At 54.7% G+C, this 27295-nt stretch overlaps 1 protein-coding gene across 1 annotated transcript in view; it reads right to left on the bottom strand.

Annotated features, from left to right (window-relative positions):
* Nucleotides 1-1645: 1645 nt before the first annotated feature.
* Nucleotides 1646-27295, bottom strand: part of MGAT3 (beta-1,4-mannosyl-glycoprotein 4-beta-N-acetylglucosaminyltransferase) — a 37496-nt gene continuing 11846 nt past the window's right edge. Inside the window, exon 2 of the mRNA XM_049885195.1 lies at nucleotides 1646-3556. Coding sequence (XP_049741152.1) covers nucleotides 1948-3555 — 1608 coding nt within the window. The 5' untranslated portion in view covers nucleotide 3556 and the 3' untranslated portion in view covers nucleotides 1646-1947. The remainder of the gene's footprint in view (nucleotides 3557-27295) is intronic.

Raw genomic sequence — 27295 nt, 5'->3', positions numbered from 1 at the left:
AGATTCTCATTCCTTCCACTGAAAGACTGACTGACTGACAGACAGACAGACCCTGCCTCCCCTTCTCAGGCTCCCTGAGGGCTTCTGGCCTCAGCCATCTTGGGGTGGGGGAGGCTGCAGGAGGTAGCCACAGGCTTGGGGCCCTGGGGGTGCCTGGGCCCCACTTCCACACCCACACACAAGCATGTATTTACAGGGACACATTGATACAGACATGTACAAAGACACACCAAGCATGCACCCATGCCCATAAATATACACGCACACACAAACATGGACCATTCCACAGGCAGACGACGCCAACTGGCCTCACTGTATACACGACTGAGGGGCCCCTGGGAACGGGGCCTTCATCCTGCCCACCAGCTGCAGGCTCCCACCACGCCCCAGCCCTGACTGTTCCAGAAGCTCTGAACAATGAGGGCAGGAACCTAGGACAGAAGCAGTTATTTCCAGCCTCTCTTCCCCTCCCCCTGTGCCAAAGATGCTACTTGTTCCCCAGATCCATCCTCTTTTCCTGCCTTTAATAAGAGAACTCCCAAGCTGAGGCTGGGTACCTGGCAACTCAACTGAAGACTGTATTTCCCATCTCCCCTTGCAGCTAATTGTAGCCATGTGACTAAGTCTTGGCCAATGAGATGCAACCACAAGTCACTGTGCCACTTCTGGTTCCTACCCTTAAAGGGAAAAAGTGTTCACTACCCTTGCCTTTCTCTGCTTCCCCCAGGCTTGGATGCACATGTGATGGTGGGAGCTGCAGCAGCCACTCTGCATCCAGAGTGGGAAGGTGTGTATGAAGGAAAGCAGAGCTGCCCTACTAGCTCTGGATCATCTCCCTCTAGACACTTAAATTAGAAATAAGTTTTTGTTTTGGTAAACCACTGTATTTTGGAGTCTCTTAATTACAGCAGCTTAGAACCTACCCCAGCAAGTATACTCCCTGCCCCCGTAGGCAGAGTTAGAGGAATGGGATATCATATAACTGGCCTTAAAGTCCCTTCTTGGGCTCAGGGGAGTCTTGTGGTCCCTTTTTGGCCCCTAGCCAGCCCCAAAGAGGGGCCCAAGAGTGATTCCACCTGAGATAGTGAAGAGCTGGGCTTCTGAGTCCCGGCAGGGAGGGTGATGGAGGGGAGAGGGTGACTGATCAGAGGTATCTTGTCAGTGTCTTCCCCTCCCACCCCTGCAGGCCTGACCCACTCATATCCCATCCCGAGAACTGCAGTCCTGGCCCTGCAAGCACTCAGTGGGCATCCCACAAAGAGGAATATAAAAAGTAAGAAGGAAAGTCAAGGCCAGGTCTGAGAACCACGCCTATGTCGGCCCCAAGGGGCTGGTGTCCTGGGGGCTGGCGGGGCATCCTCTTCTCTCCCACCCACCGTTCTGAGTGCACTGCAAAGCCCCCACCAGCATCTCCTCCCAGCTGTATGCTGCTCTCATCCCCTCCCACCTGCTGTCCCCTCTTCCTCCTGGACCCAAACGCATCTATGTCCGCAGCCCCAAGACCTCCTGGTACTCCCTTTCCCACTGCAGCTCCAAAGCCCCCAGATGCCCAGTGGCTGGCTTCTCCTGGCTGGAGCCCCAGCTCCCAAGCCTTGGCCCAAGTGAATTCTGGCACACTCCCCTCCCCACCCTCCCCTGCCCCCAGGACCAATCATGCATTCTCCACTGGCACCTCCTGGCCACAGCACTCCTGGAGGGAAAAAGGGCTGCACAGACATCTGTCTGGGTCTGCCCTCCTCTCCTGACCAGGAAGCATGTTGTTAAGCCCGGAGGCCTGACCCTTGATTCAGGAGGGCTTGAGTAGGGAAGACCCCCACCCATCCACCCATCACCCACTCACTCCTGGTTCTCTCAAGAACCACCCGGGAAGGCAGAAGGTGGCAGGAAGATAATACTCGGGGCAGCTGCCACCTTCACCCACCACTGGCCCAGCTAGATCACGTGGCCTTAGCCTTCAACCATGTCTAAATGGCCCCTGGCTGGCAGCCTGCCCTCCCCATCCTTGTTCCGCCCGCCACCTGCCGCAGTACTCTTGGGCTCCTGGTAGGGGTTTTCCAGCAGGTAGCGGAACCGGTTGTAGTTCTTGAGCAGGTACTTAGGGGCGTACATGTGTTCGCTGGGATCAGCTGGTGGGTACTCCTGCTGCGTGCCATCAAACCAGCCGCCGGTGCGGATCAGGCTCCGGATGTAGTTGAGGTCCCTCTTGTCCTCGTAGTCCCCCCAGCGGGGGAAGTCACCGTTCTGGGCAGACACGAGCTTGTAGTAGATGCCTTCGGGCCTGAAGCACCAGGAGCAGTGCCAGCCGGCGAAGTGCAGCGGGCTGCCCAGCGACCACTGCACCAGGATGTGGCCCGTGCGGTTCTCGTACTGCCGGAAGCTGGGCATGGTGTAGTACTGGCGACGACGCAGGCGGATGCCGTCCAGCCCGTAGACCGTCTGCAGCATGTCCACCGTGCAGCCCGACACCACCTCCAGGGTGCCCGGCTGCTTCCAGAAGAAGCCGTAGAGCGACTTGCGCATGTGGAAGGCGAAGGGCTCCGTCCAGCCGTCGTAGAGCTTGAGGAAGAGGACGCCGTCGCGGGCGGGGATCTCATCGGCGTCGTCGATGATGAAGACGTCGTCGGGCCGCAGGTTGCGCAGCCGGGAGACGCCGTCCTGCGTCAGGAAGGTGCGCAGGTAGTCGTCGGCGATCCAGCCGTCCTGCCGTCCCCCGGGCGGGAAGTGGTCCAGGAAGACGTAGAGCACCTTGTGGCGGATGTACTCGAAGGTGCCGTTGGTCAGCATCTCCCGGAACTTGAGTGGCCGCGGCTCGCCGTAGGCAGTGAAGTTGGACTCGCACACCACGAAGGCGTCCACCACGTCGCCCAGCTCATGGAAGCGCACGTCCAGCAGGTCGAACTCGTGGTTGATGTTGATGGCGTTGATGACCCGCCGCGGCACCTCCCGGGGCACCAGCCGCTCCTTGGTGGGCAGGTTCGAGTACTGCACCACGGTGGGCACCCCGCAGCTGGGCCCGTGCCAGCCGGGCAGGCACACGCACTCCACCCACTTGCGCCGCGCGCCCCGGCTCCCCAGCCGCTCCCTGGTGCTCAGCGGGCGGCGAGCAGGGCCCCGGGCGGCGGCGGCGGAGCCATCCCCGCCCTCCGGCTTCTCCTCCGGCCTCCCCGGTGGCGGCTTCTCCAGCATTTTGGTACCTTGCTTGAAGCAGACGCCCCCGGCTTTGGTGCGGACGAAATACTCGGTGGTGTCCTCGGGCAGCACGAAGTCCATGCGGTGGAGCTCCTCGGAGGCCTTGCTCGGGGGCAGTGGCTGGAGCAAGGGCGAGTGGGAGTAGAGCGGGGTACGCAGCAGGTCCGGGCCATCCGGCTCAGGGCTGGCCTGGGGCGTGACGGGAGCATTGTTCCAGAAGAAGCTGGACACGAGGTTAGGACTGAGAGAGGCCAGTTCGCGGGGGAAGGTGACATAGGACAGGGTCTTAAAGAAGTGCAGGAAGGAGATGAGGCACAGGCCGGCCATACAGAACATGAGAAAGAGCTTGTAGCGTCTCATCTTCATCCTGAAGGGGAGAAGGAGAGAGCAGACGGGTCAGCGGCCTGCAGACCTGGGCCAGGCAGCCTGAGCCCGCCTCCCAGACGGGGGGACCTGAGCAGGCCTTTGCTGCCACCGTGTTTGTGAATGTCCTGGCTAGTGCCTGCCTTCTGCATGGTGTAGCCTCCTGCCCTGAAGGAGTCAAGACTGCAAATTCAACTCGATGCCCCCAGTACCCCCGGAAGCCCCAGCATGAAGGAAACGCCCCTCCTGGCTCAGCCAGGGCTCTCCTCCCTGCTCCCACAGCCCTGAGACCCTGCTCAGGGACCCCAGCCCACTGCATACACCCTCTGCAGCCCTGTTCCTCCTCTGCCCTGCCCCACCCTGGCTGTACCAGCTGCATCGCTAGGCTTTGCTCCAGGAACACAATGCATCCTGGGAAAAGCTCAACTCTGCAGTGTAAAACCTGCCAAGGGGGCTTCCAGGCCCAGGGAGGGGGCTGGCAGGCTGCCCACGTGGGGTCCTCACCCTGCACTGCCCCAGGGTGCTATTCTTGTCCTAAGTTATTTACTGACTTCTCTATTTTTGGAGGATACATTGGCAAATCTTTTGAATACTTTCTTATTGAAAAAATTCGCAGGTCTCAACAGTTCACATTAACGCTAACATAACTAAAGAATACAATTAAGTCAAAATCCCCCTTCATTACCCCAGGCCCAGTATGAGACTGATCTCCAGGCATAAAAAGTGTTACCCCTTTGGTGAGGTGTCTGGCTGGGTTTATATGCAATTTCAGTTATTTATCTCCCATTAACATGTTTCTATTCTTAGTTTAATATTCTGCATAAATACTGTCATATTGGACATTGAGTCTAACCAAATTGTTTTCCTCAACCAGCGATAAAGAGATTTCATACCAGTAGAAATAAACCTACCATGTCCTTTTAAATCCACATTATTTTCCATGGTTATTTTGAACGGATCCCTCTTTATCTAACCATTCTCTATTTATACATTTACAAAGCTTAATTTATCAGTTAGGCTGTGGCTATGACATACAGTTGTGGAATAGAGATCTTTGCATATTCTTTTTTTTTTTAATTTAATTAATCTTTTTTTGTTTCAGAATATATGCAGATTTTCAAAAAAGTTGCCAAGATAGAAAGATAGTACAGAGTTCCCTTACACTTCTCACAGTTTCTGCTGCTGTGAACATTTCACATCACCAGGATACATTTGTCACCACCAAGAAACTGGCAGCGTGGAAATCAAATCCCACTTCTCTGACACCAAACGTATTGATCAGTTTCAATCCATCCTTACTGCTTCAATTCCTATTCCAACGGCACGCACGGCACCTCTTCCTCTGACCCCAACTACCCGGAAGCAGGTCAGACCTCCCAAGTTAAAAGGCATAGTCCTCCAGAGTGCCAAGTCTACCCAAGACTTCCGACATCAGCTGCAAACTTGGGGGTCCTCACAACACCCTCGCTTCTACCCTGTTGTTGTTGTTAGGTGCCAACAAGTTGGTTCCTACTCATAGTGACCCTATGTACAACAGAACGAAACACTGCCCAGTCCTGCACCATTCTCACAATCATTAGTATGCCTGAGCCATTGTTCCAGCCACTGTGTCAATCTATTTCATTGAGGGGCTTCCTCTTTTTTGATGACCCTCTATTTTACCAAGCATGGTGTCCTTCTCCAGGGACTGATCACTCCTGATAATGTCCAAAGTACATGGGAGGAAGTCTCACTGTCCTTGCTTCTAAGAGCACCCTAGCTGTACTTCTTCCACAACAGATTTGTTCGTTCTTCTGGCAGTCCATGGTATATTCAATATTCTTTGCCAACACCATAATTTAAAGGCATCAATTCTTCCTTGGTTTTCCTTATTCACGGTCCAGGTTTCACATGCATATGAGGAGACTGGAAATACCATGGCTTGGCTCAGGTGCACCTTAGTCCTCAAAATGACTTTTTTTTTTTTTAACACTTTGAAGAGGTCCTTTGCAGCAGATTTGCCCAATACAACGCGTCGTTTGATTTCCTGACTGCTGCTTCCAAGGGCATTGATTGTGGATCCAAGTAAAATGAAATCCTTGACAACTTCAATATTTTCTCCATTTATCATGATGTTGCTCATTGGTCCAGTTGTGAGGATTTTTGTTTTCTTTATGTTGAAGTACAATCTATACTGAAGGCTGCAGTCTTTGATCTTCATCAGTAAGTGCTTCAAGTCCTCGTCACTTTCCGCAAGCTAGGTGAGTCATCTGGATATTACAGGTTGTTAGTCTTCCTCCAATCCTGATGCCCCGTTCTTTTTCATATAGTCCAGCTTCTTGGATTATTTGCTCGGCATACAGACTGAATGAATTGGTGAAAGGATACAAACCTGATGCACACCTTTCCTGACTTTAAACCATGCAGTATCTCCTTCTAACGTGCTGGCTACAAATTCAGGGGCTTCCCCACTACCGCCTCAGGATTCCAGCTGTAAGCTTAGGGGTCTCCAGTCCCCCCACACTTCTGACCTGCTGGCTTCTACTACTCCCTCAGATCTGATAATTCACTAGGACTCACAGAACTCCTGAAAGTGCTACACTTGCTATTATAGTTTTATTGTAGCAAAAAGATGAAGAGAAACACACAGGGTGAGGTTTGGGAGGGATCTCAACATGCAACTTCTGTGTCCCCAGAAGGGAAGCTTTACCATCCCACATGCACTGATGTCTATCGCCAACCAGGAAGCCCAGGGAGCTTCCGTGTCCAGAGCCTTTACTGGGGCCTCATTATGTAGGCATGGTTGATTGAATCATTGCCCCAACACCTCCCCCATGAGGTAAGCTGATACCATGGTTGGTCTTTCTGGCCTGGCCAGCCATAGCCTGTTAGGTAGGTTTGGTTTAGAGGCCTCCTCAAAGACACTTTAATCACTGAGGAAATTCTAAAGCTTTCGAAGTTATCTCAGAAATCAAGGGCAAAGGCCAGATTCTCTGGGCAAAGTTAACCCCCACACTGACACTGTGGCACATGACTATTAACTACACTTTGGATTGGGATGCACCGTTCATTTTAGGAATAACCCTGCCCAGCAACAAAAAGTTCCTGATTTTAACGAGCACCCGTGAACTTACTTGATCCTCAAGCCCAGAGGGGTGGGCAGGCAGGCTAGGAGACTATACCCACTTACCATGAGAAAGCTGAGTGGGACCAGTGACTTGGCTGGGGAAACCCACCAAGTCACAAGAGGGGCTGAGAAAGCAATCTGGCCTCTGGCACCTAGTGTCTTCATTTCCCTTTCCATAGATCCCTGTGAGTGGGACCCTGTCCTTCTTACCTGGAACATTCTTTTCCTTAAAATGTTCCTTTCTGTGGCTTCTCTTTACTTCTTCTCTGTTTCTTTCTCTCGGTCATTTGGGTACCTTGCTGTCACACACACCCACTCATTTCATAACTCTGATGACAGTAGGGTAGAGTGGAAAGATACACACTTGGTTTCAAACTACTGTGACCTTAAGCAAGGCTCTTCACCTCTCTGAATCTCAGTTTCTCCATCTGTGAAATGGGTACAGGGCTATGGAGGATTAGATAAGTTTAATGTGCTGACACAGCCTAGCAGAGTGCCTGGTGTGCCATGGGCGCTCACTGAGCTTTTGTTCCTTTGACTGCTGGGGGCTGGGAGCCCCTAACATAATTTCCTCTAAGCTACATGGTCATAAGGTACAGAATCACAAAATGTTTGATGTAGAATAAATTTTAAGGACCATCTTGCCCAACCCCTTCATTTTACAGAGGAGGAAAGCAGGACCTGGGGGGCTTTGGGGACCTGTTCAAAGTCACAGAGCTGGGACTTGGGCTCGGATGGCTCCCCTCCTGTGCCACAGGTCTTGCACAGCCGCATCTCTGGGAGGAGTTCTGGGAGAGCCAGAGAGGTAAAGTCACGTGGCTTGTCCTATGGGCCAGTGGTGCTCATATTATAAGGCCAAGGTGTCCTACAGTTTAAACGCCAGCTCCCTGCTACCTGCCTGGTGGCTGGCATAGCCGGCTGCAGGCAGGCAGGACAATTGGGGGTGGAGACCTGACCTCTGTAAATGTCAGAGCTGAGGGGGCCTGGTCTCTACTGGTTTGGGGAGGACAGGAAGGGGGTTGCTCACTGGCAACACTTTGAGGTGAGTCTTCCGGGCTCTGCTGTCCACACTGGATTCCAGCCCTGCATTGGCAAAATGAGGCCAGGTAAGCCAGGCTGGCAGGCGGCCATGGACAGAGGGGTCAGCCCTGACAGAGGCAGGGACCAGGAATAGGGTGCATGGCGGAAGTCTTCAGAGTGACCCACCCAAGAGACTTCAGGACGTGGCATGACAGCTCAGTCTCTGTGAGGATTTTCTCCCTACTTGGCACCAACTCTGTGGGCACACCCCAACCCCAGCCTTTGTCGGACTGAAATGGCCTGTGAGCTCTTGAAGGGCAGGGCCTGGGGCAGCCACTCAGATTAACTCCCTGGGTGTTAGTGAACAAAGGCCTGCAAGGTGAGCAAAGCTCGGGGAGACAGGTGACACCCTGTGGGCCTGGGAGGTCAGGCTGACCCAGGTGCCCCATGGCTCCCTGGCCAGCGGGTTCCCGGGATCTGGTTACACTGTGAGCTGTGCCCTCAGAGGATGGCCTAAGACATGACTGCTCTCCCCTCTGACTCACTGGGGCCTTCAGGGCAGCAGCCCCGCGTAAGGCCTCAGACTGGCTGCTGCTGAAGATCATGGCACTGGTGCGTGTCTGGTGTCACTTGGGCTGCCCAGGGGCTCAGGTCACAGTAAGTGACAGTCGCCTCACAGGCACGTGTCTACGGCACCTTCCTGCCCAGCTGCACACAGTTCTGCAGCCTCTGTTCTCCTCTGCCCGAGCCCCTCTTACCTTCTCATATTTTGGTAAGTGTTTCATGTCCATTTTTTGACTGAGGTGGTGTATAAGGAGGAAGCTGAAAAAATAAACAAGCATTGGCACCTGGGGCTCATGGGAGTCTCTTAGTACCCAGGGACATTGTCATAGCTGTCCTGTTCTTCACAGATGGGGAAACTGAGACTCAGCCAGGTGACAAGACTGCTCCCAACTCATGCATTGGGAAGGTGGCAGAGTGGGGACACGAACGTAGTCTAGTTCCCGAGCCAGGTCTCTGTCCCATATTACACTGAGATACATATTCTCCCCAGTACAGGTGGCCTTGCTGTGGGCTAAAGTCATGGAACCAAAGTGGGCCCCAGCAGGCAGTGTTCTCGCCTTCATTACAAAATGTCATTGAGAAGCCTCCAGGTGTAACGGTACACTGAGGTCGATCACATGACGATAAAGCTTACGTGCTGGGTACTGCCCTGAGCACATTACATAGGACCTCCTTGAAGCCTCCCAACATAAAGCGGGTACCATTTTTATCCCCATTTTGCAGATGAGGAGACTGAGGCCACAGAGATGATGTAACTTGCTCAGGGTCACACAATTTGTAAGGGTCATACTCCATTCTGTGAGGTCAATAATGGGATTTTATCTAGTGGCAAAGCTGCCCAGGGCCTCCTCTACCTGCCAAGTTCAACCCAAGTCAGGGCACAGGGACTCCATGAAGAGTCCACCAGTTACCAGTGAGGACAACTCTAGTCCTCATTATGCCCCTCTGGGTATCATTACTACCGGACTTAACCCATATCATTCATTCCATTGGCAACTATTTATTGGGAGCTCACTGTACGCCAGGCACTGTGCTAGGTGCTGGGAATACAGAGGGGACAGGGCAAGGACACTACAATAAACTAGGAATGTTAAATGAGTCAAATAGGCTAGAAAGTCAAATAGGTTAGAAAGAGTTGAGCTCTGGGGAAAAATAAAGTAGGGGAAAGGGCAGGAGGGGGAGTAAGGTCAGTGATAAAACAAGGAATGACGTTTGAGTAAAGTCTTGAAGCAGGCGAGGGTGCAGGGAAGAGTATTCTGGGCAGATGGAACAGCCAGTGCTCAGGTGGGAGTGGAGTGAAGCAGGCAAGGCGAGATGGGAGGGAGATGGACAAGCCCAGATCATGTAGGCCTGGGCCATGGTTAGAAACATGGCTTTTGCTGGAGGATTCTAGGCAGAGGAGGAATGTGCCCCAAGTTAGGTGTTAACAGGGCCATGTGGGCTGCTGTGTTGGGAACAGACTGTGGGCGCTGAGGGCAGAGCAGGCCAGCTGCACCATCTAGGTGAGAGGTGGAGCTGGCTTTGGCCAGGGTGGTGGAGTGTGGCGGTGGTCAGATTCTGAATCCACTTCTGAAACTAGTTTTAGGCTTCGTTTGTTCTTCTTTTTCTGGTTCCTCAATTGTAGAGTTAGGCTATTGATTTGAGAGGTTTCTTCTTCTTTTTTAAAATTTCATTTGTTTTGTTGTTGTTGAGAATATACGCAGCAAAACATACACCAATTCAACAGTTTCCACGTCTTTTATAATGTAGGTGTTTGTTGCCATACATTTTCCTCTGAGCACTGCCTTGGCTGCATCCCAAAGATTTTAGTATGCTGTATTTTCATTTTCATTCAACTCCAAGTATTTTTTTTCTTTATTTCTCTCTTGATTTCTTCCTTGGTTTAATAGTGTGTTGTTAAATTTTCTTAATCCACTTTGAAGGGAGTGCCAGCTGGATGTGCTGAGGGACCAGTATGAGGTGTGAACAAGGAATCAGAGTTCTGGCTCCAGGAACTGGATAATGGAGTAGCCTGTGACTGGGTGGAGAGGTCATCCCTGCCTGCACAGCCTGCCCTGAAAACTCTGTAGCTGGCATATGATGGGCTGGGACTTCAGGACAGGCTGTCTGTCTCTATGGGGTCCTTGCTTAACCACTGCGTCTTTCCCTACAGACACAAACACTGAGGCTGAGAGAGTGGGGGATGTGGCCAAGGTCATAGAGCTGGCTAACGGCAGAGCCTAGACGTTAACCCCAGTCTCCGGATCCAAATCTCATGTCTTTTCCACAGCAGGCTCTGTCTAGAAGTTTCATAGGATGGATGGGGATGAGGAGTGGTCTATGCTTTGGGTCTGATCTCCCTGTGGGCTCTGGGCATAGGAGCTGGCAGGAGGCATTGTCCGACCCACAGCCCCCCTACTTCCCAGGGTGCACTTAGCTTAAACCGTTCCCAAAACTCAGGACCCCGTGGATTATGGTAGTCAGGACCTACCTGGGGAAGCCTTTTTAGCTGAGGAGGTACTGGGGCCTCCCACAGGCCGGACCAGGCAGGCAGCACTTGGAGGATGAGGCCCCTCTGCAGCCCTCTTCTGCTGAGGACTGATTTCAGGTAGCTCCAAAGCATACTTGAGCCCTTATTCAGTTCAATACAATTCACCAAGTACTTCTGGGGGGTCTGCTCTGTACCAGGGCCTGCCTCCCTTGAAACCAAGCGTCTCCCACTGCAGACCAGACCCCATACTGAGCTCTTCCAATCCATCAGCCTGTCTAGCCAGCCTGGCATGTCTCCTGCCTTAAATCTTCCTGCATGGCTCTTCCCGACTCCCCACAGAGAACACTGAGCTGGGAGCCACGTCTTCTGGGTTCAGATTGCCACTGTCAGCCCAAGCAGGTCACTTGGCTTCTCTGAGCCTCAACTATTTCATCTATAAAATGGGTATAATTATCTCTGCCCTGCCCCTTCAAGTGAGATATCAAATTGGAGACCCATCCACAGCCCCGGCCCCATCCTGCCCCTTTCCTAGCTCTCGTCACGTTAGGCTCATCTCCCCTTGTTGGCTCTCTTCCCACTGGACAGTGAGCTCCCCAAGGCAGGGAGTGGTACACAGTAGATGCTCTGCCCTGGGCCTCCTCAGTGTGCTCACCGTCACTCCCATGTGCATAGCCTGCAACCAGACTGTTCAAATCCTGGCTCTGCTATTTCCAATCTGTGTGGCCTTGGGCAGGCTGATACTTTCCTATGCCTCAGTTTTCACATCTATAAAATGAAGATTCAATAAATTAATCCACATAAAGTGCATGGCAAACAGTAAGCGCTCAATAAGTGTTAGCTCTTATTATTGCTATTGTTATTCCTCAGTCTGGCACAGAACAGGGGGAGAGCCTACAGGAGGTGGGCCTAGCAGGAGCAAAAGCTCAGAGGTGGGCCCTAGCAGGGCCTCGACCCACTGGGCAGCTCCGTCTGTCTCTGAGCAGCAAAGAGCAGAGCAAGGGGCTCAACAAGCAGGCCTGGGGCAAAACTTGAGCCTGCTATGGAGGGCAAGCTGGGAGACAGTGCCAGGAAGGAGTTTCCACAAGGCTCTGCCCACCTAGAGTCCCTACTGCCTTCCGGAGCTGCCAGACACCCTGTGACATGCACCCAGCCCTTGGGCCCAGGTCTCCTGTCTGGATGGATGAGTGCAGATGGGGATGGGCCAGGTGGTTCCAGATCATTCCAGACATAAGAGGCTAAGGCTTGCCCATGAGGTGCAGGACAAACCCACCCGGGCCTGCTCCTTCTGAGGTCACTCGAGGCCATGGCCCTGCCCTGGAAGGTACCAGCTGGGCAGATGTTCTTCCTTCCTCTTCCCACTGCTCCTCTTCCCCTTCTCTCCTCTCTCCTTTGTGCCCTGGGCTCTGCTCGGGAGGCTGCTGGGGTGTGCAGAAAAGCAGATGAGCCTGATCCTATGACCCAGCCATGACCTCAGGGTCGGGGTCAGGTTGAGTCTGGCTGAGCGCTTCTGGCCAGAGAGGAGAGAGGAGCTCGAGGAGGTCAGCTGTGACTGGCTGGCCAGGCGGGTGGCAGCCTCCCGGGCTGACAGCTGTCAGGGGTGATGGGAGGCGCCCGTGGAGCTCTCCGTGGTCCTGAGCTTGCCTGCGCTGACCAGGGTCCTAGCTTGGCCCTGGGGGTACCCTCTGCTGTCCTCCTCCACGGCTCAGAAGGCTCACATCCTAACAGCCACTTTCCCTGCCTCTACCTTGTAATTCCCTGCAGCCTGCCTCAGTGCCCCACTGTGTGTCCACCAGTGAACCATGTCCCACATCTGCTAGGCACTCAGAACACTCTTGGAATGGAATGGCACTTTGCCTGGGGGAGTCTTGGAGGTCACCCAGCTCACCCCTGGTCTCTGTTCTGGGCAGGAATGTCCTATCCACAATCCCCAGGCAAGAGCACCTTCCAGGATGGGTCCTCCCCACTGCCCCGGTTTCTGTTCCATCTGCTAAAAACGGCATCTTTACTTTGAGCTGAAATCTGCCTCCCTGCACTTTCCTTCTACCTCAGGATGGCAGGAGGCAGCAACTTAGCAGCCATCCTCTGTGTCCAGCAGCACCTGAGGTGCAGGGTAGGGCAGTGGTTAAGATGGCCTGGGTCTGAACACCACCTCTGACTTTGGGGCAAGTTACTCCACCTCTCCTTGCTGCCATTCTCCCTCTCCACAAAATGGTGGTATAACAGACCCTATCAGCTGCTAGCTAGGCACCCTGGTGGTGCAGTGGGGTTAAGCTCTTGGCTATTAACCAAAAGGTTGGCAGTTCAAATCCAGCAGCTGCTCCACAGGACAAAGACGTGGCAGTTTGCTTCTGTAAAGATTACAGCCTTGGAAACCCCGCAGGGAAGTTGTACTCTGTCCTCTAGGGTTGCTATGAGTCTGAATTGGCTCGACAGCAATGGGATTTTTTTTTAAATATATATTTCTATATATATTTATAGAGTGCCTTGGAAGAAAGGCCTGGCAATCTACTTCTGAAAAATCAGCGATTGCAAATCCTATGGAGCACAGCCCTACCCTGACACATATAGGGTCTCCATGAGTGAGAAATGACTGGAGAGCAACAGGTGTTTGGATCTCATAGGATTGTTATGAGAATCTAATGAGTTAACCCATGTAAAGGACTGGGAACCGTACGCACACATATAGTAGGTGCTCAGTAGGCGTTAGCCTCTATAGTCACAGGAGTTGGGGGTTTTGGTTTGAATCCAGTGCTGTGACTTACTAGCTGTGTGTCCTCAGGCAAGTCACTAAACCTCTCTGAGCCTCCGTTTTCTCAGATGTAAAAGATGTCTGTGGGAGACTCAGGGGTCAAAGCATCTTGCAGAACCTGGCACTTGGCACGCATTCCATAAATGCCTATTTATTTCTTTCCTTCCACTTGGACATTCTGCCAGACAACGAGCTGCTGAGGACGACCCCAGTGAACATGCTGGCCATGTTTCTGGCTGGCTTTGTTAAAGGCCCAGGCCACTTGGGGGCCACTTTCCACTGACTGGCACCTACGACATTATGGGGCATTGTCTCAGTGACTCATTAGACTTTGAGGACCTAAGGCCAGAACTCAGGAACCTGGGCAGTACCAAGGGTCCAGGTCCCACTCCCAGGGTAGGAAGAGTCCTTAAGTAAGAGTGTTGTCTAAGCCTTCACCCCAGGCCAGCGCCCTGCTAAGTGCCCCTCTGACCTCTCCTTGTCCAATTCACAGTGTGGGCCGTTCCAAGACCTTTAGGCTGCTAGAAATTCTTTCTGCTGACTTAAATCGGCTTCTCTGGAGCTTCTGCTATGGTTTCGGTTCCTTCTGTGGGGCTGTGGTATGATGGATCACTTTTATGTGGCCTTTCTAGCCACGGTCTTGTAACTCCCACCAAACGATCAGGTGGGACTATGCAAATAAGGTGCTTATGGCCCACCAAGGGGATTGCACAGCTTGATAACAATGCAGATAAGGTACATGGCACCCTTGTGGGGTAGGACCATGCAAATAAGGTGTATTGAACCCTAATGAGGGGATTGGTCAGTTTTGTCATTCTCTAGACTTAAAAGAGAACCAAGACGAAAAGCTGGGAATGAAGCATTTCCTACAGACCCAGGGGCCTTGTGTGCCGAGGACCTCCTAGACCCAGGAGACAGAGAAAGTGAGCTATAACACCAAAGAGGACATGAGACAGCGAGAAGCAGCGGCAGCAGACCAGGAAAGCAGCGTGAGACAGTGTGGTGGGCTTCCCCGCCTGTGGAGAAAGGTGGTCACAGTGGGTGTGCTGACCCATGCAGTGACAAAGCTAAGTGCCTTCAGGCAGGAGGCTTCCTGGCAGAGTGGGGTGCATCTGGGTACTTATCAGCAGAGCTAAAGAGCTTTGTTACACTTGCCTGAGCAGAGCACAGGCCAGCCCAAGGGGGCTCAGGCGCTGAGGGAGAGGGCTACCTATGGGCACAGCTGAGGAGCCATCCTGACACAAGAACTGTATCCTGAGTTATTACTTCCCTAATAAACTCCAATATCGTGAGTATAGTCTGTGAGTTCTGTGTGGCCATTGCAACCAATTATCAAACCCAGCAGAGAGGGAGAGAGTACCATGGGAGGGACAGCTGGTGTCAGAATTGGTAAAAAGGTTGGAGACAGGAAGCATGCCTGACCTCTGCTTCACTTCGTAGGAATCAGCCTTAGGCTGATGTTGATGGTGATTCTCTCCTCCCCCTCGTAAAGTTAGAGGAGGTCAGATGACCTCGACACCATTTTCACAGGGGCCAAGGAGAGCAACTCATAGTCTCCGAGATCAAAAGACAGCGGTCACCTCTCCCTGGCCTCTGGAACCAAATAAGGATCCTTCCAACTTGAGGTTCCGGGATCCCACATGGTATGGCGGGAGAAGAGCTGGCTGCAGAACATGATAGATTCCAGCGTTCCAGCAAGATGTGAGAAACAAGAGACACTGTGTTTATTCCTTCCACTCTCCCATGGTTCCACTCACTCCTACGGCTGATATCCAGCAGGCAGGGCGCCACGAGGCCAGGCCTACACACGGTGGTCACTCTACAGCCAGCATGGCATCCAGGCCATGGGACATGAACTAGACCTTGCCCTGTGCCAGCCGCTGCTGCTGCAAGGGCGTAAAGATGAGAAATCAGGGGCTGATTCTTGGGGCCAGCGCTGGAGGTGGATATGCGTGTCCCCATTTTGTAGATGACCAAATAGAGGCTTCAAGACCTTAAGCTACTTGCTCAGCTATACAGTTTGTGGGAATGAAACTGATGGAAACCGGGACTTTGGGCGGGGGGGCGGGGGGAGGCTTGGGTGCTCCTCAGCATCGTGCTGACAGACAGGCCTAGGTCCAGAGAGGCTGCACATTTAGGGGTCCTGCTTCAGGCTCCATACAAACGGCCTGGCTGAGGGAGGCTCTGTGTTCCAGAAGCCCCATTCCCAGGAACTTTGTCCCCTAGTGCACCCCAGGAGTCTGTTCTGGGAGCCAGGCCTGCTCAAGGACTCCCGGTGCCCCAGGTGGCCAGATAGTCCTTGCAAGCCCTGTTCACCCTGGGGCAGGTGGGACAGCTGCCACTACACCCACCCACAGATGAAGGAACCAAGGCCCAGAAAGAAGGGGGCAGAACTAGGCCAGTTCTTGGACCAGCCAGGCAGTGCTCAGAGACGACGGGGTGCCTAGGCCACCAGAACGCCCATCTTCCTTCAGCAGGAGAGTCTGGGCCCCACAGTCAGCCCCCGCTCCCTGCTAGATTGGTGCCACAGCAGGGGACTCATGGAAGGCCCCTCCCCACAAGGCTCTCAGTCCAATGCCCACCCCTGGAGCCCCCTCCACAGCAAACCTCCCCCATTCCACTCCCCACCCCACCCCTGTGCGCCCTGGCCCTCTCTCCTGCCACCAAGCCTCTCCCTCTCGGCCTGATCCCAGCCCCCTGAGGGCCGCTGAGAACTTTCCCACAGAGGAGCTGGCACATGCTTGGGAAAGTTAGTTCCCAAGGCTGGGACCCACCCACCCCGTTCCCTGGGGCCTCCTTCCCACACTCACCCACCCCCACCCCCGCAAGGGCCACTGGCCCACCCGGGACCCCAGCTCTGGTCCCCAGAGGTCCATAAGTAGCACAGACAGAACATTTCCACCATCCCATAATGTTCTATGGGACAACGCTGGACACTAAACAGCTTAATCACATTCGGGCACCAGCTGACGGGGTCATGCCCCACTCAGAGGCCTTCCGAGGCTCCCACTGTCGAGGAATATGGCTTGCAGCAGCAATCTCTACCCTGCCTCCCGGGATCTGTCCCCTGCCCCCCACTGCCTTATTCCTACTGACAATGATAGTTATCACTTATCACAGGCTTAATACATGCCAGGCGTCGGCTGGGGCTTCAGGTATGCTTTACCCTCACAACCACCCTCGGAGATAGAGATTATTATCCCCATTTTACAGATGAGGAGACTGAGGCTCAGGTCCAGGAAGATGTAGAGAATTTCTCCGCTTGTCTGCGTGGACCTGGGAGGGAGATGGGCCAGAACCCACAAGGTCTCCACTTAAGGGAGGTGGCTGGGTGGAGAAGAGACTGGCCTTAGCCCCAGGCCCCTGAAGGATTCTGAGCAGGGAGCCATCCCATCAACCTGTGCCTGAGGGTGATCAATCAGGTAAGCTGCCAGCACGGTCCAATAGGAATGTTCTAGACCTGTGCTGTCCAATACAACAGCCAAGAGCTATGTGTGGCTACTCGGCATTTGAAATGTGACTGGTGTGTCTCATTTAAAATTATTTCATTGCATTTCAATAGCAATAGCCACATGTAGAGTGGCCACTATACTGGGCAATGAAAGTTTAAACTGAGCTGGGACAGGAGGCAGGGAGCTGGGTCCACTGTACCAGCTGGACTGAGTGATGGGCAATAGGCAGGAGGTAGTGGGAAAAGCCGAGGGGAGGGACCCCTGATGGGACACCAGGGCTGTGGTGCTGGGGGCAAGGGGCACCCAGGGGTATCCACCTGGGAGAATGGGCCACGATGAACAGGAGGGCCAGAGTGGAGGATGGTAGTGAGCAAGGACCCAGCATAGGGTGGTGCTCATGAAACATCCAGTGACTGAGGCGGGGAGGCAGAGACAGGGACACAGCTCTGGGGACTGTCTGGCATCCTGGGCACTGGAGTGATAGACAGGAGATTGGCAGTGTGAGACCAGCAGCAGTGCAGGCTGGAATGTGGCCTTGAAACAGCTGCCAGGACATGGTTGTAGGAAGGGGTCAGGCCAGAAAATCTGGGAAGGAGGTACGGAGGAACGGTCAGGTACGTGGAGGAGAAGCAGCCATCAGGGTGGTCAGCAGTGCCCAACACGCAAAGAAGCTAGAGAACAGCAAGCAGCCTGAGACCTGTGGAGGGGGCTGTGCATGGAGCCAAGTGAGCAACAGAGCTGGGGGAAGCAGGAGGCCAGGTTCAGACCCTGCAGTCAGCCGCAGGGGTGGAGTCCCAGTTCTAGAGCATGCTGGTGGTGAGACCCTGGGCGATACTCTCCATCTCTTTGGGCCTCAGTTTCCTCATCAGTAAAATGGAGCTAAAATATAATAGTAAAAAAAGAATATAAGAATACAACATCAGGACTGGACAAAGACTCACTAACAACCTGCAACTTGCAGATAACACAACCTTGCTTGCTGAAGGCAAAGAGGACTTGAAGCACTTACTAATGAAGATCAAAGACCACGGCCTTCAGTATGGATGACACCTCAACATAAAAAATAAAGAAAACAAAAATCCTCACAAGTAGACCAATAAGCAACATCATGATAAACAGGGAAAAGATTTGAGGTTGTCAAGGATTTCATTGTACTTGGATCCGCAATCAATGCCCATGGAAGCAGAAGTCAGGAAATCAAATGATGCATTGCACTGGGCAAATCTGCCGCAAAAGGACCTCTTTAAAGCATTATACAGCAAAGATGTCACTTTGAGGACTAAGGTGTGCCTGACCCAAGCCATGGTGTTTTTAGTCACCTCACATGCATTCAAAAGCTGGACAATGAATAAGGAAGACTGAAGAAGAATTGATGCCTTTGAATTATGATATCGGCAAAGAATATTGAATACACCATGGACTGCCAGAAGACCAAACAAATCTGTTTTGGAAGAAGTACAGCCAGGGTGCTCCTGGAAAGTGAGGAAGGTGAGAATTTGTCTCACATACTTGGACATGTTATTAGGAGGGACTAGCCCCTGGAGAAGGACATCATGGCTGGTAAAGTAGAGGGTATCGAAAAAGAAGAAGACTTTCAATGAGATGGACTGACACCACAGCTACAAAACTGGGCTCAAGCATAACGATTGTGAGGATGGCGAAGGGGTGGGCAGTGTTCCGTTCTGCTGTACACAGGGTCACTATGAGTCAGAACCAACTCGACAGCACACAACAACAATAGCGCCCATGTCACAGGGCCATGGGGAGGGTTTCACGTAGTTAAAGTGCTTGGAACAGTGAGCACCAGGTAAGAGTGTGTGGAACATTCGGTGAGGGCACCTGGGTGCCCAGGGCCCCAGAGCCTGATGCAGGTGCTTTATGGGATGAGGGGGACTGAGGGAGGAGGGAGTGGGGAGACTTGGGCTCTGAGGTCGGAGCAGGACTCCCACTGGATGGCTCTGCGGAGGAGGGGAGGGCACTAGACTCAGAGACACAGAAATATCCTGTGGGCACTGAGAACAGGTGTTCCCAAACCAGGTTCCCTTGAACATCCCCCAAGGCATGCCTGGGGCCAGAGGACGAGGTGTCACCAAGCGGGAGACAAAAAGGACAAAGCCTAGGGACAGTCTCCAACAAAGAAATTTCACAGTGCTCTCAGCTTTTCCGTTTTCTATACAGGAGCTCCTCATAAGACTTCATCGGAAGACAAACTTCCACACAAACAAAAGCCTGTTGTGGCTCCGTTGAGGGGAATGAGGCTCAGAGAAGGGGAGTGACTTGGCCAAGGTCACACAGCAAGCAAGTGCCACCACCTGGACCAGAACCCAGCTCTGACTCCCAGTTCAGAGAGCCTGGGGCATAGGACAGCCTGCAGTGCAGGAACTGGGTGAACACTGGAGGGGATGAGAGACACTGGAAGATTGCCCCACCCCTGCGGTAGTGAAGAGATGATGGCTCAGAAGGGCCCTCAGGGCTTCAAATGCCTCCAACACACTGCCAACCAGAAATGGAGAGGTAGAAACTCAGCCTGAGGGAACAGCGTTCTGGGCAAGGGAAGAGCAACGCCAGGAGTGCGTGTGGATCTTGTCTGAGACCTGACATCGGGGATGCAGGGGCTGCCAGGTGATGGCGTCCTGAGAGGTGGGGGGAGCAGCTGCTGGCCTGGTTCCACACTTGGCTGGAATCCTCCCCACCGGAAGGCCACCAAGCCAGGGATCACGTCTCCCCCCGTCCCTGCTTCTTTGCCCTGTCACAGCAAACCTTGCCAACTACTGATCTTGCCCCCTCTGTTCTGTAGGCAAACTCAGCCCTTGTGCCTGGCAGCTGGCACAGGGCCTGGCTCAGAGCAGAAGATAGCACAGAGGAATGAGCACTATAGTGGATCTCAGGCTCAGGGCACGGTGCTTCTCAGGGATGTGGCTGTTCCTCATAGGCAAGTCCCTCTCAGCAGGACCACGCACAACCATGGACTTGCTCAGTGCAGGATCGGAAGGTGGAGCTACACCCTGTGGGGCTGGGGCAGGGAGGATACCCGAAGGACTGCACTCAGGGACGCTGAGCTGTCACCCGGCCCTGCCGTCTCCATGGCATTCACCTCACACCCCTCAGGCACCTGCTGTGTGCCAGGCCCTGGCCTGGACTGGAGGTGCAAGTGGGAGCCAGGCTGGAGAGTTGAGGCCCCACGAAGGAGACAGGGCACAGTGAGAAAACTGGCCCACAGAGGACTCCAGGTGGTCAGGGGCCTCGATAGGACATTTAAGCCGACACCCAGGGCGAGAACGAGCACGGAGCAGCAGCGGGGACAGAACCTCTGCAGAAGGGGCCAACAGAGCAAAGGCCCGTGTGTTCCGGGAGCCCCCAAAGACCAGTGCAGTCCCAGCACAGCAAGTAGGAGGGGGTGTGGGTTGTCTGGTGAGCGGCATGTCAGGTGTGGTGAGGACACTCCCCAGCTCTGCCGGAGGCCAGGGCCGAGGGACTTCCTGAGACTCCTTGTTGGAAGGTACAGATGCAGCTTCCACACTTACAGCCTCTGTGGCCTCGCCAAGCCCAGGGCAACCCCCATCACAAGCCGTTTGTGGGTCACACTCTCCTGGCTCTGGCAGGTGGCCTACACAGTGGGCATCAGCCAGGAGCCTGGTGCCCCAGAGAGGGGTGTGGAGCAGGGCACGCCAACAGCCCAGCCAACCGCCCAGCCCTGCTCCTACCCTGCCTTACCCCACTCAGCCAGCCTGGACCGGTCATGCGTCAATAGGGGTGGGTGTGACACCCAGACCCCTGTGCCCAAGGCGGCCCCCACCAGCCTGCACCTGCGTAGAAGTCAGAGAGAGGAGGTGCTGCTAGGGAGGAGCCCAGAGCCGCCCTCTGGCAGGGTCGAGCTATGCATTTTGCTCACTCTCGAATGTTAGCCTTGTATCTGCCTCTGCCTCCCTTTGCTATTTCACAGATGAGGAAAATGAGGCTCATGGAGTCCAAGTGACAAGTCTGGGCTCTCCCCATAAGTGGTGGTGTGCCCAACGCTACCCTGGGGTCCCAAAATCTCAACATTTTATGCTGCCTCAGGCCACAGCCCGCTGCAGCTCTCCCCGCTCACCTCCCCCCTCAGAGAAGGCCCCCTGGGTCCCTCCAGGCCACCACTGTCCACCCTCCCTTCCCCTGGCCCAGTACTTGCCTCAGGCCCCCAGAGTGGCACTGCCATAGGTGAGGGCACAGTCCCTGCTGTTACCACTTGCTCCCTGACTCCACACCCAGCTTTTTATGGCTTTATGGCAGCTGTCTCCTTCCCAGAGGTGATACCCCACCCCCACATTTCAAGCGCAGGCATCAGGTAGGTGGCCTGGCCTGGTGCCAGCTCTGCCTTTCACCTGGACTGGTTTTCCAACTCTGCTTCTTCCCTTTGGGTCACCACACTGCACCTCCCCGACCTCAGCCTCCTTGTTTGTACATCACAGATCACCAAAGCAGCAGCGAGAAGCAGCACCCACCCTCTGGGAGCCACTCTGGGTGCAGGTGCTGTGTGTGTGAGTGTACCTTCAGCTTCTACTTTACAGGTGGGAGCCCACCCATGCAGCCCATGGCCTACCCCTTGCCCAGGGCCTCTTTGAGCCGCACCCTGCTCCTTCTCTGGGCCAGGTGCAGTACGGTGCATTACTTAATATGGCCCTTCTAGCCATAATCTTTGTGACTTCCACACAATGATGGAGTGGCACTATGCAAATAAGGTACTTGTGGCCCACCAAGGGGACTGAACAGCATTGATAACAACGCAAATAAGGTACCTGGCACCCTTGTGGGGGAGGTACCATGCAAATAAGGTATATGGAACCCTAACCAAGGGATTGGTCAGTATTGCCACCCCGCTTAAAAGAGAGCCAATTCCAGAGCAGAGGTGGGAACCTCACTACCACCAAGAAGAAGGGCCAGAAGCGAAGCTCATTCTTTGGACCTGGGGTCCCTGCACTGAGAAGCTCCTAGACCCAGGAGACAGAGCTGTAACACCAAAGATGGTACAAGATAGTGAGAAGCAGCAATAGCAGAACCAGGAGACCAGTGCAAGACAGTGCAGTAGGCTTCCCTGTGGGCCCACAGAGCCAAGAGAGCTGAGTACCTTCAGGCAGGAGTGCCTCTGGGCACTTACCAGCAGAGCTAAAGAGCTCTGTAACACTTTCCCAAGCAGGGCAAAGGCCAAGGGGCCCAGAGGCTGAGGGAGAGGCCTACCTGTAGACATGGCTGAGGAACTGTCCTGACCAAAGAACTGTATCCTCAGTATTCCTGAGCCTGAATTGTTACTATGAACTGTGCTGACCCACACAGGGCTGCTGGGCATTTCCCATGGGACGTGGATGGAGACACCTGGCTGTGCAGAGGAACCTGGTGGGACCCGTATCTCAAACAAAGTGTGCATGGGGGCAGGGGGAGGGGAATGACAGGAAAGAGTCTGAGAAACTGAGTTAGAATCCTGACTCTGAGGCTCAGGGCTGTGGGGCCTGAAACTTCGTTTCCTCAGCTGCTCAGTGGGCCCAGTCGCAACAGCATCTTCCTTCTGGGTGTGGAAGCAGAGGGTGGGATGGGGCCCCAGCATGAGTTAGGGGCTGTCCGTGGGTAGGAGCAGGAGCTGGGCTCAGTGGGTGGCCACAGATGAAAAACTTGGGTGCCTGCAGAAGATCCCCAATAGTACCGCCTGGCTCAATGCCCAAGGGTCCACCATTAGCAAGACATTCACTCCTTTGTGTTAAGAATTGCCCTCTCCAGACTCCTCCTGAGAGGTGAGGACATAAGTCAGCAGCTGGGCCGGGAGGGGGCGCTGGCAGCACCCCAAGCATTCATGCTTGGGGGGAGGACTGGGGAGGTGGGTGCCATATTAGGAGCCTTTGCACGTGCTACCCCCATGCTCCAGGGAGTTCCCTTCCCCCCACTTATGCTTCAGCCTAACCCTTTCCTCCCTGGGGGCACCCTTTGCCCCCTCTCCACCTGCTCAAGGCCCCCTGGACGTCCCCCTGCCACTGCCCCCATTAGCCTGGATAGGAAGTTCCTGTTTGCTGCTCCCAGTGCCTGGCAGGCCAAGAGTTTGTAACAAACATCAGCAAATGAATGAACGGTGTATCCCTGGGCAAGAGAGGCACCTAGTGCCTTAGTGTCTCTATCTGTCAAATGGGTTAATCCCTACCCTGTAAGGTTGTAGGGGTTGGGCACGAGTGAGGAGGAAAGCTGAGAGGGCGTCTGGTAGGGGCAGGGAGAAGGGTCTTCTCGAGGGCATGGGGAGAGTCTGGCTGGGAGTGCCAGGGATGGCTCCCAGGAGACAGAGAGGAGGCCAGGGTCCAGCCAGGGTGGGGCCCAGGCAACTGGCAGCATGAGCCTGTGTTTATTAATTGGGCAGATTATTAATTAACAGAGCCTCTGATTAAAGGAAGAGAAGAACCCAGCTTCTTCCAATTCATAAAGAAGAACGCACTGCCCATCCATGGAGTCGGGCCCCATCAGGTTTACTGCACATGGCCTTCGATCCCACTGGTCAGTGGGAGTAAGGCCCCCAAGGACACCTGCCCTTTGAACTGCAGCTCCTTGCCCACCTCCCAGTCTCGCCGCCTTCCGGACCCATAACCTGCCCTGACCTGGTGAGGAAAGAGAAGGGAGTGAAAGCAGACAAGTCCAGGGGTCTGGGCTCCTTGACCAGCTCTGCCCTGCCTCAGTTTCCCGGCCATCACCAGCTTACCTAGGAAGCCTGGGAAAAGCCAGGCCAGGAAGACACGGCTGAAAGCTGAGAGCTTCCCACCTCATCATAAAAGAAAACTCATTCCTGGACCCTCCTGGGCCAGGGGCTGTGTGAGATGCCCGCCGGCGGTTCTCTCAGGAGACAATGTTGGGCGTGGGGAGGCTGCTAAGAGGCACAAGCTCCTGGGATCTGGACTCAAAGGGGGCTGGATTCGAATCCTGCCCCTGCCCCTTCTTGACCCCCTGTGTGATCTTGGCCAGGTCACTTAATATCTCCAGGCCTCAGTGTCCCCATCTGTGAAGTGGAAATATCCCTGCCCCAAACCATGTGAGGACTAAATGGAGTAACATCCAAAGGGTCATGACACAGACCTCTGGGCTCTGATGAGAGGTCCGTGGCCCCCTCTGCACAGGGCTCCCTCCAAAATGTCCCAGGACCCAACCCTCTCCCTCCTCCTCTACCACCATCTTGGTCCTCCTCACTGGCCTCCTGCCTTGGTGGCAACCAGGGCAACTGCAAAGTCTCCAGCGGCCACGTCCCTCCCAGTATGAAGCCCTCCCATGGCCCCTGAGACACTCAGGGTGAGACTCAGATTCCTCTCTGCAGCCTACAGGCCCTGCGGGTCTAGCCCTGGGGTCCTTGCTGACCTCCCCCTGGGTCCACTTGGCCCAGCCACCCTGCCCTCCTTCTTGTCCCTCCCAGCCCCCATGTGGGTCGCACCTCAGGGTCCCTCACTTGCTTCCCTCAGATGTCCGCAGGCCACCACCATGCCACCCTCAGAGAGGCCGCCCTCCCCCTCCCCCCCCTCCCGGTCATCTCCTCAACTCGCCCATCACTTCGGAAACACTCTCATCCTTTGTGTGTTTATGGTCTGTCTCCCCTGTCCCCGCCCCACCAGGAATGTCAACAGCAGGCGAGCATGGTCTGTCTCCCCTGTCCCCGCCCCACCAGGAATGTCAACAGCAGGCGAGCAAGCGGGTCACTGTGGGCCCCAGTTTCGGCTGTCCCCACCCCCGAGGACAAACCCTGGCTCCACAGTTTGTTGAATGACGTCAGAAAAGTCCCAAGACGCAGGGAACTCTTAGGAGAAGTGATGACAGACACTGTGGGAGAATTCTCATCTGGTCCGGGGTGGCCAGGGCAGCAGGCCGGCCAGCACCCACCCATACCCGGTGGGGTGCTCTCCCCTGCCTGAGAGGCCTAGAGGAAGCTCCCACCCAGCCTACTCGGCTGAGCTCAGCACCATCCTGGCCCCACAGCCCTGGTGGTGCCAGCCCCCTCCCGTGGAGGAGGACAATGTACAAAGGGCCACTTCAGAGCTGAACCTCAGCTCCCTCTCAGCCCAGAAGGCCGCGGCTGGGGGAGGGGCGGCAGGGCGGGCCCCACCCCTTCCCTGTCCTCCAGGCCTTCTAGCACTGGGCAGATGACAGAATCCCAAGGGACGGCTGGGGAATCTTTGTCTGGCGCTCCCTGCTCAGAGCAGCGTTGTGCCAGAAAGGGGGTGCCCTGCATGGGGCAGGGCCATGGTGGGTCTGCACAGCCCCAGGAGGGAGGAGAAGGGCTGCTTCCACAGGCACCTGCCCTGTGTATGGGGCGGCAGGTGTGTGTTCACCTCTGTGGCTGGCAGCAGGGTCAGGAGAGGTCTGAGGGTCAGCTGGGCTGAGGGAGAAAGGCGGGGAGAGGTGGAAGGACCCGAGATGCGGATCATGTGGGGTCGGGGGTGGGCTTCAGGATTCCGCAGGGCCTGCTCCAAATCCTACCTGGGAACTTACTCAGCCTCTGAGGTCCCTGGGCTGGCAAACAAGGCTAAAGAACTCTCTCAAACAGTCCTCCGACAACTTGAGCTGATACCCTCTGACCTGTGCCTGGCACCGAGAGATGCTCTGACAACTCCGACATGCCTGATACCTCTCTTTCTGGGCCTCATCTAGCCAGCAGCCCGGGCCAGGACTCTGAGAGCCACCCAAAGTCCTCCTCTTACGCTGACCCTCCCCCCCATGTCTGTCACCGAGCCCTGTTGGCCCCACCGCCTGAATAGTTTCCAAGCCTCTTCTCTCCCTGGCCCGCTGTCCCAGCTAGCTGAGTTGAGACCAGCGCTCACCTGGACAACTGCAGAGCCTCCCTGCAGAGCTCCCAGCCTGGTCCCGAGTCCAGCAAAAGTCACATCTGACTCTGTCCCTCCCAGCTAGAAACCACCATCCGCAGGATAAAGTCCAAACCCTCCAAGGTGGCTCGGAAGTTTCTGTGTGATCTTACTCTCCCCTTCCTGTGCCTGTCTCTGGAGGGTTCAGTAGGCTGCACCTCCTCCAGGAGGCCTCCTTGGCTCCAGTCCGCAGAAAGAGCCAGGCTATCTCGCTACTGACACCTGGCCTGCCCCACACTGGGGCTGGGTGGTCCACTCTACTGGGTCCCCAGCCCCAAGCACAGAGCTGCTCAACCTCAGTTTGCTGAATGACTGAATGACCCCTGCTGCAAATCCACACACTTGAGCCATCCAGTTGGACGCTGCTGGGCTCACCGGCCTGGTCTAGGCTCCGAACAGCAGTGGCAGGAGGTAGGGAGATACAGGAAACAGCTTCTACCTTCAAAGCACCCAGCACCCACACTGGCCTGGGCAGAATTTTGGGAAGGAAGGAGGTGGACAACGATGGGATAGCTATAAGTGGGATCGTCAGGGTCTCCCGCCAAGGGGTATAACTAGCCCCCTACCCCGTGCTCACTGCCCAGCACCACATGGTGCACAGGAGGTGCTCAACCAGCTGCTGCTCTGCGAAGGAATGAGTGCAATCCCTGGTTCTGCCACTGACCAGCTGTGGGATGAGTTCCCTAGACAAGTCCCCTGCCCTCTCTGGGCCTGTTCGTTGTAGCATTAAGGGGAGAACAATGTCGCCCAGCCACGTGCAGTGTCCTTGGAGAATCTGGAGGCCATGAGATGGCCCCAGCCCAAAGCCTGGAGCTCCGAGGTGGCAGTCGTTGTTAGTTGCTGTTGAGTTGATTCCAACTCATGGCAACCCTGTGTGTGCAAAGTAAAACTGCTCCACAGGATTTTCAAGCCTTGACCTTTTGGAAGCAGATCACCAGGCCTGTCTTCTGAGGAGCCTCTGGAGTGGCAGAGGACAGAAGAGTTCCTCCCCAATTTAGGAATCTGAGCATCAAAATTAACCTCCTGCTGGGGGCTGTGTGTCCCAGGGTGGTGCGAACAGGTGCTAACAGAAAGGCTGGAGGTCCAAGTCCACCCAGAGACACTAGGAAGAAAGGCCTGGCAATCTACCTCTAAAAAATCAGCCACTTGAAAACCCTATGGAGCACAGTTCTACTCTGACACACATGGGGTTGTCACGAGTTGGAACTGACTACTGTGTCCTATAGTGTTACCAAAAGTTGGAATTGACTCAATGGCAATGGGTTTGCATTCTGTTTTTTTTTTTCTCGACAGGGTGAGAAAGTAAATTCCTGGCATCAAACAGCCAAGATTCTGGTCTCTGCAACACCACTAACCTCCTGGATGACCCTGGGCACCAAGGGCAGACCCCTCTTCCCAAGCAATGTGTCCCATCCCAGTTCATCCTCACAACCCCATTTCACAGATGAGAAAACTGAGGCTTGGAGAGGGACCAGCCCAAGGCCATGTATCCAGCAAGCTATGGGGCTGGGCTCTGCTGCACACTGAGGC

This window comes from Elephas maximus, chromosome 4 (genome assembly GCF_024166365.1).
Source record: "Elephas maximus indicus isolate mEleMax1 chromosome 4, mEleMax1 primary haplotype, whole genome shotgun sequence".
Classification (NCBI taxonomy): Eukaryota; Metazoa; Chordata; class Mammalia; order Proboscidea; family Elephantidae; genus Elephas; species Elephas maximus.
Note: the sequence above shows the minus strand (reverse complement) of the source record. Positions and strands in the feature narration are given on the sequence as shown.